Source organism: Podarcis pityusensis (genome assembly GCF_964106645.2).
Source record: "Podarcis pityusensis genome assembly, chromosome: 17".
NCBI lineage: Eukaryota > Metazoa > Chordata > Lepidosauria > Squamata > Lacertidae > Podarcis > Podarcis pityusensis.
Window position 1 is genome coordinate 31,480,662 of NC_138042.1, and position 13,612 is coordinate 31,494,273.

The following is a 13,612-nucleotide window of genomic DNA, read 5'->3' on the forward strand; positions in this document are numbered from 1 at the left end:
CAAACTGCTAGGTTGGCAGGAGCAGGGACCAAGCAATGGGAGCTCACTCCGTCGCGGGGATTCGAACCGCTGACCTTCTGATCGGCAAGTCCTAGGCTCAGTGGTTTAACCCACAGCGCCACCTGCGTCCCTCAAGGTTGTATTGCCATTCTTCAAAAGCCTTCGGCTTCAGAAACTTTTCAGACTTACCTTCCAGACATCAAAGGTATTCATGGGATTATTATTAAGATATTTCCTTTAATGTATGTGGGGAAAGCAGCTGCCTTTGGCAAGGAACTCTGGACCCTTGAATCATTTTGACAAGATGCCACGTACCATGAAATGATGCATGAAACCCAGTCCGCCCAGGGCTACCTACGCAGGCACAGAGCAGAGTCCACCGCTCTCGGCAACGGACCTGCTGTATGCCAAGCACCAGAGTCGTGAGCAAGAAGAGACAGTGTAAAAATCTGGGTGTCAGGCTTAATTTTCACTGCCTGGAGCTTTCGATGAGCGGAAGGCTTTCAACACATAAGGAATTCCAGCATCTGGTCTTTTTACTCCGGGGACCTTCCATTAGGTGTGAAACTGTTGGGAATCGAAGTTCCAGCAAAGGTTTCACACCACCCCCGATGCCCCTTCGCTCTCTTAATCGGAGTTTGCATATCACTTTTGACAGAATAGGCGCCACTTGGCAAAGCAGCTTAAGGCCAGTTCTGTTATAAAGGTCAAGTGTGGTATAAATAAATCATGCTTGTAAAAGAGCACACAGAGGTGTATTATTCATTCCCTGCTCTGTTAGGACACCTGTCCTGTACGGGTCCTTCAGCTGTGCTTTTCAAATACTTGACTATAAATTCAACCATATAGGGACAACTTGAAAGGTAAAGGCAAAGGGACTCCTGACCATTAGGTCCAGTCATGACCGACTCTGGGGTTGCGGCGCTCATCTCGCTTTATTGGCCGAGGGAGCCGGCGTACAGCTTCCAGGTCATGTGGCCAGCATGACTAAGCCGCTTCTGGCGAACCAGAGCAGCGCACAGAAACGCCGTTTATCTTCCCACTGGAGTGGTACCTATTTATCTACTTGCACTTTGACGTGCTTTCGAACTGCTAGGGTGGCAGGAGCAGGGACCGAGCAACGGGAGCTCACCCCATGGCGGGGATTCGAACCTCTGACCTTCTGATCGGCAAGTCCTAGGCTCTGTGGTTTAACCCACAGCACCACCCGCGTCCCGCTTTTCAAATACTTGACTATAAATTCAACCATATAGGGACAACTTTGCAGGAAGGCAAAAGATGGCCACCTCTCACCTATATAATACAGGATTGTCCTATATTTCAATGTAAAATGCTACGTCCTGTACGAGAAGAGTTTTGTCCTGTATTTCAGGTCTTCTCTCTCTCTCTCTCTCTCTCTTTCTCTGCCTAGTTAGAGATCTTCTCCAAATGCAAGTGTTTGAAATGGTGTGTGAACGGTCACGTATTTAAACTCTGGGTAGCCAAGAGGCAGATTTACAAGTGTGTGTGTGTGTGTGTGTGTGTGTGTGTGTGTGACAGATTCCAGAAGGGCCACCCTGTTAGGCTGCAATAGATTGTAAAGGATTTCTTTGAAGTTATTTCAAAACTAGGTGTGGGGGGGGCAGGAATCGCCCCCAACCATCCCACCCCGTCCTACTCTGTATTTTGCCCGAACAAAGGTGGCAGCCCTACTTAAACATCGTGTACAACAGGGCTCAGTCACCTGTTGTCCTCAAGTTGTTGCTGGTCTCCAGCCCCCAGTCTGCAGACCCAATGGTCGGAGGTGATGGGAACTGTAGTCCAATAACATCTGGAGGGCCACTGGATCCTAACATCTCGTTGACATAGATCCTACTTGAAATTACCATTCACCACATGATAGAAAGCCACTTCCGAGCTAGAGAGGAGGTGGGCTTGCGGGCTTCACGCCCCTTCCCACGCACGTGGGGGCTGGCTCACAGCCCCCGCGATACTGGGGGAATCCTCGGATGCGTCATCCCCCCTGGCCAGCAATCGGCTGGACCGGGAGGCGTGGCCTGCCCTATTTAGGGCCGGCACGTCAGAGGACCCCCCCCTCTTTCCCGCTACAGCTGAGCAGGTTTTCCCACCCACCCACACTTTAGGTTAGGCCCTCTGACATTGCTATGGACTTTGGTTGGTCGCCGTCGAGGGGCCTGGTAGGAATTTTTTCCCAATTGGCAAATTGGCACCAGCCTTTTGGTTTTTCGCCTACCTCGTAGCAAATCGTCACAACTCCCTTCGCATTGGCGGTTAGGCATTGGTAGGGGTATTGTTATACAGATGAGAGGGGGGGGAGGAAGCGCCATCCCCCAAGACGAAGGGTAGTCCGGTAAAGGATTCTGGGAGGGCGTGGCCTTGTCCTAAGCCTATGGAGGTGTGGGCCCACGGCACGCCCCCGAGCGGTGACACCGGGTGGAGCTCCTAGTTGATGTGCATCAGCAGGACTCCCCCTACTGGTGGTTAACCCTTGCTGGTCTTCAAGCAAGTGGGCTGAAGCCGGTTAGTTGTGAGGACCAATGCCTAAGCCAATACCGCTCAATTCTTGTGATCAATAAAGTTGTGGCCTAATTTGACCCATTAACCTGAAATCTTGTGTCTCGTGTCTTTATTTCTGAGGGGGGAGGCGGGAACTCACCACGCAATAACTCGGGCACTGAAAAGGAAAGGAAAGCCCTTCAAGATACAAGACTAGACTAATAATTAAAGCCCCACACATTTCCTGTCAAGGACGTCCTCAGGGCATCCATTTTGCTGTGCATTCACAGTCCTTTGTGCTCCTGATGGTATGGGGTGTTTTTTTGCAGTCCCACTTTCAATACTGCTCAGCATAGGAAGCTATTTTTTCCCCCTGAATACCTGTCATGGAGGCTTCAGGGATGCAGGTGGTGCTGTGGTCTAAACCACTGAGTCTCTTGGGCTTGCCAAGCGGAAGCTTGGCGGTTCGAATGTCTGCTACGGTGGTGAGCTCCTGTTGCTCTGTCCCAGCTCCTGCCAACCTAGTAGTTTGATAGCACACTAGTGCAAGTAGATAAATAGGTACCGCTGCGGCAGGATGGTAAATGGCGATTCCGTGCACTCTGGTTTCCATCACGGTGTTCCGTTTCACCAGAAGCAGTTTAGTCCTGCTGGCCACATGACCCAGAAAGCTGTCTGTGGAAAAACACCGGCTCCTTCGGCCTGAAAGCGAGATGAGCTCTGCAACCCCATAGTCGCCTTTGACTTGACTTAACCATCCAGGGGTCCTTTACCTTTACGTGTAGACATTATTGAGCTAAAGGGACCAATGGTCTGCCTTCAGAATAAGGCAGTATAAGGCACCTCTATGAGGTGGCAAGGACATTTGGGATAATGCATTTTTGTTTAGGATTCTGGCAATGTGCGAAGTTTTTTTAAAAAAACTTTTGTACCTGAACTTTTTTTTTTTTTTTAAATTCTCAGCTCTAGCAGTGACCTTACGTCAGAGTGCTTCTTATCCATCCACATCTGCTGTGTTGGCAAAGTGAGATAGAATCATTGTCCTCCTTTATCTTAAACTAGAGGAAGCAGTAAATAGAATTTTTTGCAGTTATTCTGCTGTAGTGGAAAAGCCATATGATTTCTAATTCAAGCGTGATAACTTTATTATGACCACATTTCCTTTTTTTAACAGAGGACAGTCCTGCATTTGGAGGGCGGTCCGGTCAAAGCCCAGTTTAAAGATAAATAACTGTCAGAAAGTTGAGCAGAAGCCTTGAAGTTGCACATCAAAATTGAGCATTTGGAGAACAGTCTGAGCAGCCGCTTCCGTGCTATGGGCAATGTATTTCTATTTAAATTATAGCAATTATTTGTGAATGTGGCTCAGTACTTATAAATTAGCTCATATAACATTCATTCAGATGTGTGTGTTTTTTTGTGATGCGTATGTACATGTACATGGTATGTACATGCCATACATTTAAAGCACATGTGCCGTTTTTAAGGGTGCTCTGTGAGGGAATAAACGACAGTTCCCAGAATTCTTTTGTAATATGATACGGTGGTACCACAGGTTACAGATTCTTCAGGTTACAGACTCCGCTAACCCAGAAATAGTACCTCGGGTTAAGAACTTTACCTCAGGATGAGAACAGAAATCGTGAGGTGGCGGCGTGGCGGCAGCGGGGAGGCCCCATTAGCTAAAGTGGTACCTCAGGTTAAGAACAGTTTCAGGTTAAGAATGGACCTCTGGAACGAATTAAGTTCTTAACCACTGTACTTTGAATGTGCTTTGAAGTATGGTGTCCAAAGTAGACACTCTAGCCAAAAGTAGTGAGAAGGTTTCAAGTTCATCAGAACTCTTCTTCAAGCTGAATGTTAAGCAAAAAAAGAGGGGAAAGGGGCTGGATGGGAAGAGAACAGAGAGATAATCCTTCTCCCCAGTATGTTCAGTTTCTATGTGCACATACCCCCCAACATTTCTCTGATAAAATAGGGACACCCTATTCAATAATAATAATAATAATATTTTTTACTATTTATACCCCACACATCTTACTGGGTTGCCCCAGCCGCTCTGGGCTACTTCCAACATATATAGAAACATAATGAAACATTAAACATTAAAAAACTTCCCTGTACAGGGCTGCCTTCAGATGGCTCAGATGTTTCATAACTCTATATCCTCCAACATTTTTCTGATGAAAATAGGGGTGTCCTAAGGAAAGCGGGACATTCCGGGATCAAATCAGAAACCAGGATAACTTCTGTAAATCCAGGACTGTCCCTGAAAAATGGGGACACTTGGATGGTCTGAGTGCAAGGATTTGTTTAGTTTTTATTGAGGAGCATTCGTTTATTTGAAAGGACCCAATTCTACCATTTGGCAGAGTGAACTGCTTTTGGCTTTGTGGTTGTTTGATTTATTCCTCTGGCATTGTTACTCCTAGGGGAAGAACATTTTGGGATTTTCTGCCTCAAGTGTCAAAATAACTTGGCCAGATTTGAGTGTTCAGCACCTTGACTAGAAGGACAGTGTTTCCTTTTCTGCCTTAGGAAGCCAAGTGTTTTGGGCTGGGCCTGCAAGGCCTACCTGAAATCTGAATATTGGTAAAGCTCAGATCTAAGTTAACCACCTCAGTGAAAGCTGAGCCAATATCCCAGGGTGTTGTAGTCCGCAGTTACCCTGCTCCAGGGAAGCTGTTAGTCGCAAGGATACATGATCTTCCATTTTCTCAAAGCTGGAGATCTTACTAAATAAGGTGGAAGGCGAGGGGAAATTCTTAAAAGGATTTTGTTGTAAAATGTCAGATTATTAGCAGCTAAAACAGGAGTACATAAACCTTTTGAGTTATGCTTGCATTATAAATGAAAGTGATGCCACGGTGAATCAATGCTTAATAAAACAAAAGGAACTGGACATGAGAATAAGCTCACATGCACTTCAAAGTTTCCCCAAAGTTGGAATTGGAAAAACAGTCTATTATTTGGTAAGCTCTTTGTATTAAAATGGATGACTGTTGCAAGGGGAAGGTTGTGTCCAACTAAGAATTACTCAGAGTAGACTCGCTGGAATTAATGGATCGGTTAGGCATGCCCATTGATTTCAATTGGTCCATTCTGAGTATGACTAACATTGAATGCAGCCCAGAAAGTTGAAGATACAGAATTTGAAAATGCAAAATCTTTGTGCTCCTAGTGGAAATAAATCAGGAAGCTATCTTTAAAAGGGACGCAGGTGGTGTTGTGGGTTAAACCACAGAGCCTAGGATTTGCCGATCAGAAGGTCGGCGGTTCGAATCCCCGCAACGGAGTGAGCTCCCGTTGCTTGGTCCCTGCTCCTGCCAACCTAGCAGTTCAAAAGCACATCAAAGTGCAAGTAGATAAATAGGTACCGCTCCGGCAGGAAGGCAAATGGCGTTTCTGTGCGCTGCTCTGGTTCACCAGAAGTGGCTTAGTCGTGCTGGCCACATGACCCGGAAGCTGTACGCCGGCTCCCTCGGCCAATAAAGCGAGATGAGCACCGCAACCCCAGAGTCGGCCACAAAAGGATCTAATGGTCACCCCGGCCACTGGGTGGATGGGGCTTGGAAGCGGACCAGACTGGACCTGAGTAGGATTCACTCTAATCTGCCCACAGCCTATAAAAGCTGGCTATGCCCAACCTCATGGACCACAGTTGGCCCAAGAACACCTCTCCGCAATGCAGGCTGGCATTTTGATGCCAGTGACATTGTGTGGACGTTGCAGAAAACCTTGCATGCATGAAAAGCGCTGATCCCACAATAACATCCATCTGGAAGTGCCCACCAACAATGATATAATTAAGTCAGTGTTAAGCACCATTGATTTTAATGGGAGAGTCAAGTACTTGTTTAAATCCATTCTGCTGAAATCACTGGGACTTGAAATGTGCATTGTTTTGGTTGGATTGTGGCTCACTTAAAAAAAACTACAACAATTATTTTTAATTAAGAAGCTAGGACTTCCATACATGATTCCCACAACCATCTATGATGTGTAACATATTTGGAATGTGGCCCTTGATCTACCACAGTACAGTCAAATCTTGGTTCCTGAACAGCTCCAGTTTTTGAATGTTTTTTGGAAGTCGAATGTCCGCCATGGCTTCCACATGAGTGCAAGAAGCTCTTGCAACCAATCAAAAGCCGCGGCTCAGTTGTCAAACATTTCAGACCAAACAGGCTTCCAAAATGACAACCGAGGTTTGACTGTATCTTAAAGGACAGTCAGACATTCAGTTGTTTATGATGCAAACAGGGCCGGATTTAGGTTTGATGAGGCCCTAAGCTACTGAAGGTAATGAGGCCCTTTATATGTCCAGCTGTCCTTTGTCAACAACAAATTGTCGCTGTTTTTGTGTTGAATATAGGCTATATGGTAATGTATGGACCTAACAGGTATCTAAAGCCATTTGCACATAACAAAATATGTATTTTATACAGTAATTGTTAAACTGAAACCAACGATATTTTAGGGAGCAGGCTAGCAGGCGGGGCCCATTACTTACATCATAGGAACCTACACAACACAAAACACTGTTGCTGTATGTAGGTTTTATTTTATTCGTTTTTTATCTTATATTTTGGAAATGTACATCCAGTTTTTTTCCTTTTAATTTTTTGGGGGGCCCCCAAGAGAGTGGGGCCCTAAGCTATAGCTTGTTTAGCTTATACGTAAATCCAGCACTGGATGCAAACTTTATAGGACAATATCACTGAAGAATGTGGAGAGGAGTCACATAGTTCAACTCTTTGTGCTATATGCATGGGACAATGTGGATTAAGCCTAGACTTTTACTTCTGTGTTAGAATTATAGTACATGTTCCACTGAGGTCAAGCACTTCTACATCCTATTGATTTCAGAGGTTTGAAATCAATTTTTAATTCTCTCAGTGGGCCTCAAAGGTGCTTAACTTTGGCTAGATTGTGTCCATATTTTTTTTATTTGGACTCTGTGCTATTGATTTCATTTTGCCACTCTTTTTCTTATTTTTAATATTTTATGTTGTAATGGCCTCTGGCTGAACACTTCACGACTGGATTCTGTGACACAAGAATGCTGGTGCACTTCAAACGAATGTAAACGAATATATCATTAGGATGTGCAAGAATTGCAACCACTAAAGCCTCTCCTCCTTACAGAGGGGAGGAGTTGTGAGCAGAAGCCATTTCCTGCGTTGGCAGGGGGCGTTCCAGCCCCCTGCCCAGCTGGCCTGGCTGCCGTGCCACGCCCCCAGGTAGCCAACCAACCAGGTGGAGGCTTGGGGGCGGGGTTTTGCCGCTCAAACGTGGCCGCGGCAGCACTTCCCTTTCATTCCACTGCTGGTTTTCGTCGGATCACCCACCTACCCTCCCTCTAGTTCATTGCTTGGTTCTTGACATTGCTATGGACCTGTGGTTGGTCGCTTTGGTTGTCCAAGGGGCCTGGTAGGAATTTTTATCCAACTGGCAAATTGGCACCGGCCACTTGGTTTTTCGCCTACCTCGTAGCAAATCGTCACAACTTTTAGGTATTGGTGGTTAGGCATTGGAATATGTTTGTGTATTGGAGGGCAGAGTGTGGCCATTGCCTACCCCTCCACTTTATGGGTATTCTGGTAAAGGAATCCGGCGGTTGTGGATCCTGTCCGACGCCCTTGCTGGTGGCTACGGCCATGGCATGACCCCCGGTGACATCAGGGGCAGCTTTCAGTTGTATTTGCATCAACTGGCTCTTCCCACTGGTGGTTAACGCTTGTTAGACTCACCCCTCCCTGAGGGGGTGGAGTCACGCTCTGTTGTTTTATCCAGTGCCTAAGCCAATACCTCTCACATGCTGTAATCAATAAAGTTGTGGCCTTTTTTAGCCCATTAACCTAATATACTGTGTCCATGTGTCTTTCTTATCCCCAAGCGGGTGGCGGGTCCTTGAATCACAATTATTTATCATCTGAATCTTTTTTTTAAATGCCAGAAGCTGGCTATGATGATTCCAAATTCTACCCATTGGGTGTATGTGTGTTTGGTTATCTTTCCAAGAACTAACATGGATAAAATATAAAATATAAATACATAAATACATTGACAAAAACTGTTTATTTTCATCATTCCCCTCTCCCGCTTTTTATTTTCTTTAAGGATGAAAAGAACCAGGTCTTGATAACAAATGCTTGGCTACAGATGGTAAGTAATTTTGCCATTAATCAACATAAACTATGCGACAGGTTGTTAAAAATAATGATTTTCCAGAGAAAGGTTTTTCATATGGAGAAAAAAAAGAGAACGGAGAAGAAAATGAATTGTGGAATGTTGCTGTGCTTTTTAAAAAATAAAATAAAATCCTGATTTGATCTTATCAGATGTCAGAACACCGAGTAACTCATTTCCACCTGAAGTTTTGAGCCAAAGTAAATGTGAGGCTAAGTCTATACTGCTGTTGAAAATTGTAGATGCAAGTTTTGATTCCCCCTCTGTAACATGAATTTATATAGTTATATACTTGAGGTGCCACTACTGAAAAGACCCTTTTCTTGATACCTATCAAGGAAAGGGCATTTTTGGTGGTGGCACCTCAGGTATGGAACAGCCTCCCTAGAGAGGCCTGCCTGGTGCCTTTTATGTGGAATTTTCTGTACCAGGTGAAGATCTTTTTATTCCCCCAGGCTTTTAAACTATGTTTTAAATTTGGCCGTGAATTACTTGAGCCAGCTTCTGTCCAAGGGTTTTATAAATTGTTTACTACAGTTTTTTAAAATTATTGTGGTATACTGAGTTCTTCATATTTTGTTGTAAGCTTCATGGGGAATGTTCACTGATGGGCAGCTACATATGTCTAATAAATAATAATAGACACCACCACATTTTACCTTCCTACATTACTACTCCCTCCTGCCAGCAACAGCCACTGATACAGAGCAGAGGCAGTGAAATGCAGAAAGGGGTGTTGTGAAATAATAATAATAATAATAATAATAATAATAATAATAATAATAATGCAGAACACTGGTATGTTCTACTTTGGCTTCCCAAAACTAGTGATGTCCAGACACTTTGAACTATATCTCCCATCAGCCCCAACCAGAATGTTTTGGCAGGGGTTAATGGGCCGTTTAGACCAAAATGTCTGGAGGGCACCAGGCTGGGGAAGGGAGAGCTGATCACGTGACTCCCATATTTGGTGGCTGTTGTGCCTCTAATTTCCCTACCATATAGAGGACTTGTTCCATGTGGTGCATGAGTGGTGAACCAAAGCCCCTTTGCATGTCGGATGGTAGTCTTTCACAGCTCCAAATGTAAGTCACCGGTACAACCCTACGTTGGGAAAACTTGTACTTAGGGAGAGTAGAAGAGGCAGAGATGGACAGCTCCACTTGCCTCGGACCTCGGACCAACTCTGCAGCTGGCTGTATTGGCACTCAAGCTCAAACCACCTGTGATAGTGGCAGATTTGCTGAATCCAGATCAGCCCCAATCACATAGAAAGCGAAAAAGTACACAGGTCAAAAGAGGTAACCCACAGCACACAGCCTGCTTAGTCTCTCAGTTTCCTAAAGTGTGTTCATCCCTGTCAGGATCACTTCTGGTATTAGAGCTAAATGCATAGGAAATTATATTGGGGGAGAGACTGGTGAGGAGTAAGGGAAACAGTACAGGGGAAACAGTGCCAGATTACCACATAGGCAGAGTAGGCCCTGGCCTATTGGCCCCATACCTTTTGGGGGTCCCGCGATAACAGATCAAAATAATATTGAATTGATCTTGAAATTGGTTTGTTAAAATTGCTAGTTGGTCAAATCAAAAACATATTAGAAGATAATTTGCAAGGGGCACCCGCAAATTATTGACTGCCTAGGGGCTTCCACAGGGTTTAATCTGGCACTGAGGGGAAAGTTTCAGCTCCACTTGTGTTATTTTTGTACAGAATGCTGGATTTCCCCCTGTTTTGTAAGTGTTTGGGGGCAGGAATGGGTCTAAACAAATGGATCTATCACTGTCACGCGCTGTTTGAGCCTCAGTGTTTGGTGGTGGCGGTGAAACCTCTGACATGGATTTGCTGAGCTTTTCTAATGTCACGGGGTATTGTGGGCAGACAGAAATATTCTGCTGTTGGCTGCCATATTCTGGCCCTAGAGGGAGGAAGGGCAGGCAAAGGCATGGCAGATGAAGGAGGGACTTGAGATCACTGCCGAGGAGAATCTGCGAAAGAAAATTTAGAAGAGGGAGTACCATTGTGCCCCATCAATGATAAACCTCGCCTTCTATCGTTGGCATTATTCATATTGTACTAATTATTTTTGATAGCAGATTTTCCAGCATCTATGATCTTTAATTGCAAAACCATCTTTTTCCATAGTCCTGGATGGACACGTATTTGTCATGGGATCAGTATGAATATCCAGGTGTTCAGAATTTAAGATTCCCATCTGATCAGATTTGGGTGCCAGACATTCTTCTGTACAACAGGTAAGGAAGGCATGTTTGAGGCTGTTTTAAAAACCCGAGCAGTTGAGGAACAGATGGAAATTGACATAGCTCTATTAAGTCATAATTGCAATTACGCAAGAATGTGTGATCAGATAGCACAATGTGATGAGCCTTGTTCTTTTACAAATCAAAGGAAATCAAACTGAGTGGAAGGAGGAGGAGGCTTAGTGGTTTTGCATCCAACACACTGCGGCAACTGGAATTTTACATTTTCATTGCCATGTGTAATTTGGCTGAGAACCACCCTGTTTCCCCAAAATGTTCATTTATTGGGTTGACTAAACAGTTCGAAAGCATGTCAAAGTGCAAGTAGATAAATAGGTACCGCTCTGGTGGGAAGGTAAACGGCGTTTCCATGCACTGCTCTGGTTCGCCAGAAGCGGCTTAGTCCTGCTGGCCACATGACCCGGAAGCTGTACGCCGGCTTCCTTGGACAATAAAGCGAGATGACCGCCGCAATCCCAGAGTCGGTCACGACTGGACCTAGTGGTCAGGGGTCCCTTTACCTTTTTAGCCCTCCAACTTACGATCCTTCAATTGGAGTCCAGCTCTTAAGCTTCGTTGTAGAATAAAAGTAATGTTGGAGGATGTGGTATCGGGCAAATGGCACAAGACCTAACACTGGCAAACCAAGTCAACGTCATAGAAGCCTTGTCAGGATTAGAGCCCATTGTATTTATTCATTTATTACTTAAAGCATTGCTATTCTCCCCTCCAGTCCTTAGACTCCCAAAGTGAGTTATAGAGAAGCCATTGTTAATATAACAGTACAAAATTATTGATCTAAAAAAGTAGAAGCTCAAGCAATACCAAGTGGCAACCAATATAAAAGGGGGTTATAGCTCCATTTTCTTATATACAGTGGCTGCTGACTTGTCTTTCTTTGTGGCAATTTTTAAACTTTAAACAGGAAATCTTTAAAAGTACTGCTTCTAGTACCTGTCTGAAACAATTTTAGCCATCACCAGTGGTAGGCAAATTGGTTCTTCTTGTTTGTAGGCTGTGTGAGTAGAATTAGATTTGAAGGTTGGATTTTTGTGTATTTCAGGTGCCGAAACTGAATGTCCCTTTGTATAGTAACATAACAGCTGCACCGAATTGAAGGGGGACTTGAGGTTTAAAAACCTCAGTGTTTAATCAAGTGCCTTTTGAAGCAAGGGCAGTTTAATGCAGTTGATGCTTTGTACCAAATTTGAGCCTTCTGAGCAGAGCCTCTTCCCTAAACAAAGATGGCTGCTGCAAGATAGCTCAGTTGGTAGAGCACTAGACTCTTAAACTCAGGGTCGTAGGTTTGAGTCCCACATTGGGCAAAAGATTCCTGCATTGCAGGGGGTTGGACTAGATGACCCTCATAGTCCCTTCCAACTCTACAGTTCTATGGTTCTAAGACAAATTTTGGAGGGGAGAGGATTTGTTTTTTAAATTGCTTTATATTGGCTGTTTCTGCCATGATTCTGGCATATAGATCTGGATTTTATTGCTATTTAGAACAGCCACGTTGGTCTTCTTTTTGATTTTTGGTCATAACCCCATTGTTAATCACTTGGGGGAAGTGCAATTCAGATTCACCATGTGAAAATGCATAAAATCTTAATTCTACATGAGTGGCCTGCAATTAATAAATATATACTGTATATATCTGTTTGTAGGGTGGAAGAAGTAATTACAGCTGATCATGCATTTTTAAAGGATCAGAGTTCAGCCTGTATTGTGTCATTCTCAGCACTGACTTATCCTCCTGTAGCCAATGATTTTGAGTTATTTATTCCAATATTTCTACTGGAAAACATTAAAAAAACAAAAATGGCGACAGAGATCTTCAATCAGTTTAAAGTCTTACTAAAAACAACAGGATCATCTTTTACAATGTTTTGCATCTCTTACATTGCAACAAATGCAAATGTAAACAACACCCCACGTACCTTTTCTGCTGTCTTTTGTAGTGCAGACGAGAGATTTGATGCAACGTTTCATACAAATGTTCTAGTGAACTATACGGGATCTTGCCAGTATATCCCTCCAGGTAAGAGGCTTTTCATATATTGAGTTATCCCCTGGATCAGGAATTCATATATATGACTGTGGATTAGAAGGCTTAAACGAAACTGTATTGTTAGTATATGCTTTAATTAAAACTGCACAAACCTTTAATGAAGTTCGTGCCTGAGAGTATTACAAATGACAAAGGATGAGCAAGTAAAATCCTCAATGATACACTGGGCAAAAGATATAGGTCATAATATAGATATGGAAGCATGGGAACAATTGTGAAATCTGGACATAAAATTTACAGTGTGTTATGGTTTAAGAGAAAATTATATGAAAATGATATCTTGTTGGTATCTAATACCAAGTAAATTGGCAAAAATGTATAAATCTAAATCAAACAAATGTTGGAAATGTAAAGAGAAAGAAGGTTCTTTTTATCATATGTGGTAGTCTTGTAGTAAGGGTAAAACTTACTGGGAAATGAAATATAATGAATTGAAAAAGGTGTTCAAAATAACTTTTATATATATAAAAAACCCAGAAGCTTTTCTTTTGGGAATTATAGAGACATAACTACCTAAGTTGTATAGAAACCTATTCATGTATGCTACTACAGCAGCAAGAATGTTACTTGCCCCAAAATGGAAAGAAGCAGAAG

At 43.7% G+C, this 13,612-nt stretch overlaps 1 protein-coding gene across 1 annotated transcript in view; it reads left to right on the top strand.

Annotated features, from left to right (window-relative positions):
- Nucleotides 1-13,612, top strand: part of LOC308466188 (neuronal acetylcholine receptor subunit alpha-7-like) — a 109,498-nt gene that overhangs the window by 54,184 nt on the left and 41,702 nt on the right. The window contains exons 3-5 of the mRNA XM_080986872.1: nucleotides 8,620-8,664; nucleotides 10,835-10,944; nucleotides 12,909-12,988. Of these exons, the coding sequence (XP_080842998.1) occupies nucleotides 8,620-8,664; nucleotides 10,835-10,944; nucleotides 12,909-12,988 (235 nt within the window). The remainder of the gene's footprint in view (nucleotides 1-8,619; nucleotides 8,665-10,834; nucleotides 10,945-12,908; nucleotides 12,989-13,612) is intronic.